At 49.8% G+C, this 3,038-nt stretch overlaps 1 protein-coding gene across 1 annotated transcript; it reads right to left on the bottom strand.

The window, feature by feature from the left end:
* Window positions 1–1,263: 1,263 nt before the first annotated feature.
* LOC123039288 (uncharacterized) lies at window positions 1,264–2,595 on the bottom strand (the record flags this gene model as incomplete). Its single annotated transcript, XM_044462511.1, has 2 exons — window positions 2,567–2,595; window positions 1,264–2,230 (listed from the first exon to the last, which is right to left on the bottom strand). Coding segments are annotated over exons 1-2 (996 nt in total), but the record flags the coding sequence as incomplete, so codon positions are not given.
* Window positions 2,596–3,038: the final 443 nt, after the last annotated feature.

Consider the following 3,038-nt stretch of genomic DNA (forward strand, 5'->3'; position numbering starts at 1 on the left):
TGCTTGAAATATTAACTTCAACTCTTGGAACATCTCATATGCTCCATGACATTCAAAACGTCTTTGAAGTCCCGATTCTAAGCCGTAAAGCATGGCACACTAAACTATCAAGTAGTCATCAACACATGTCTGCCAGGCATTCACAATGTCTGTAGTTGTTGGTGCAGGTGGTACACCTAGCGGTGCTTCCAGGACGTAATTGTTCTATGCAGCAATGAGGATAATCCTCAAGTTACGGACCCAGTCTGTGTAATTTCTACCATCATCTTTCAACTTAGCTTTCTCTAGGAACGCATTAAAATTCAAGGGAACGGTAGCACGGGCCATTGATCTACAACAACATAGATATGCAAAAACTATCAGGACTAAGTTCATGAATTAAAGTTCAATTAATCATATTACTAAAGAACTCCCACTTAGATAGACATCCCTCTAGTCATCCAAATGATCATGTGATCCATATGAACTAAACCATGTCTGATCATCACGTGAGATGGAGTAGTTTTCAATGGTCAACATCTCTATGTTGATCATATCTACTATAAGATTCACGTTCGACCTTTCGGTCTCAGTGTTTCGAGGCCATATCTGCATATGCTAGGCTCGTCAAGTTTAACCCGAGTATTCTGCATGTGCAAAACTGGCTTGCACCCATTTTATGTGAACGTAGAGCTTATCACACCCGATCATCACATGGTGTCTCGGCACGACGAACTGTAGCAACGGTGCATACTCAGGGAGAACACTTATACCTTGAAATTTAGTAAGGCCAACTCCACCGCGCGACCCCAAACGGACGTCCGTTTTGTCCGGTTTCGGTCCGTTTGGGTAGGGGTTTGGGGTCGTGTTCGGGCCTGTCCTGGGATGCGGTGGCCGTGCGCCCAGCGCACGGCCGCATCCATTTGCCCCATCCTGTCCGTGAGGGCCAAAAATGCCTAAATTTGCATCAAACTACTTCCAACCCAAATGTTTGTCTGAAAATTAAAATAGTTTTACAACCCAATTGTCTTAAATAACATAGTTTTACAACCAAATCGAAATTGTCTTGACTGAACATAAATTGGACCAATACATCTATTGGTTGCCAATGTGATCCCAGACGTGCTCAATCAAGTCATTTTGAAGATTCAAATGAGTGTGCCAATCACGCATCTCACGGTGGAATTGGACAAACTATTCAAATGTGGTCGGGTCTTGGTGCAGGGGCTCAATATTTTCACCTTGATAATCAAATCCTTGGTCGAAGATACTCTCATCACGCTCATCCTCGACGATCATGTTGTGCATGATCACACAAGCAGTCATCACCTCCCAAAGATTCCTTTCATCCCATGACAGTGCAGGGTTTCGAACGATACCCCACCGGGATTGAAGCACACCAAAAGCACGTTCCACATCCTTTCTAACACTCTCTTGCATTTGGGCAAATCTTTTTCTCTTCTCACCTTGGGGTTTCGAGATTGTCTTCACAAAAGTTGACCACTGAGGATATATACCATCTGCTAGATAGTATCCTTTGTTGTACTGGTGGCCGTTGATCTCAAAGTTGACAGGTGGGGAGTTTCCTTCTGCAAGCCTCGCGAAGACTGGAGAACGTTGCAGCACGTTGATATCATTGTGAGAACCTGCCATACCGAAGAAAGAATGCCATATCCAAAGATCTTGCGATGCCACCGCTTCTAATATGACAGTGCACCCGTTAACATGCCCCTTGTACTGGCCCTGCCAAGCAAATGGACAGTTCTTCCACTCCCAATGCATACAATCAATGCTGCCAAGCATGCCTGGAAAGCCTCTAGCTGCATTGGTCGCCAACAATCTCTCTGTATCAGCGGCAGTTGGCTGCCTCAAGTACTCTGGGCCAAACACCTCGATCACAGCCTGGCAAAACTTGTACATTGACATCAGACATGTTGTCTCACTCATACGCACATACTCGTCCACCAGATCGCCTGGAATACCATATGCAAGCATGCGGATGGCCGCGGTGCATTTCTGGTAAGAGGAGAATCCAAGCTTGCCAAGGGCATCCGTCTTGCACTCGAAGTATGGGTCATGAGCAACCACTCCCTCTCGGATACGATTGAACACATGCCTTGCCATACGAAAACAGCGACGAAATTTATCTGGCTTGAAGAGCGGGGTGTTGGCAAAGTAATCGGCATAGAGCAGGGTGTGGCCTCTCTCCCTGTTGCGGTTCAGGTTGGGAGCCTTGCCAGGGAGTGAACCCCTGTACCGAGGAAGCTGCCGTTGAATATGGTCGTTCACGACCAGTGCAGCCACCACAAGTTCTTCATCATCCAACGACGAATCGTCCGATGAACAAAGGAAGTGATGGAAGAAAAACTCGTCTCCACTGTCCATACCTTTGTTGGCAAAAGGTCGAACACCTTGCGGTCGCGGTGGTGAAGCGGTCGCGATGATCACCTTGACGTAGCAGGGGTGGTTGCCGGCCGGCTACTGGCCGCTCTAGAGCTCTCGTCGGAATCTGCCTCGGCCGCCGTGGTCCGTCGCCGGCAGTCGTGTCCCCTCCGGCACCGGCAAGGACGGCGACGGCCAAAACTACGGCGAAAGCGCGGGCGTGGTGGCGGCCATGTCCAGACGTGGTTTGTTATGGACGGCGGGGAGGCTGCGCGGTGAGGAGGCGGCCGGAGAATATGGCGGCGCCGGGGCGGGGCGGGGAGAGAGGGTGAAGCGTTGGGGAGCGGAGGGACTGCTAGTATCCCCGACAGACGGGCCACGGGGGGGGGAGGGCGTGCGTTGCGGTCGTCCGCGCGCGTCCGTTTCACCCCAAACCGAGCGCAAGTTTGGGCCTGGGATGGGTCGAAAACGGACGGAATTCGGACATTTGTCCGTTTGAGGCCGTGCGCTGGGCCGCCTCTTTTGTCCCTTTTACCCCAAACGGACGGAGCCGGACAGGATAGGGTCGCGCGGTGGAGTTGGCCTAAGGGATCATCTTATAATGCTACCGTCGTACTAAGCAAAATAAGATGCATAAAAGAAACATCACATGCAATCAAAATATGTGACATGATATG

Source organism: Triticum aestivum, chromosome 2B (genome assembly GCF_018294505.1).
Source record: "Triticum aestivum cultivar Chinese Spring chromosome 2B, IWGSC CS RefSeq v2.1, whole genome shotgun sequence".
NCBI classification, from domain to species: domain Eukaryota; kingdom Viridiplantae; phylum Streptophyta; class Magnoliopsida; order Poales; family Poaceae; genus Triticum; species Triticum aestivum.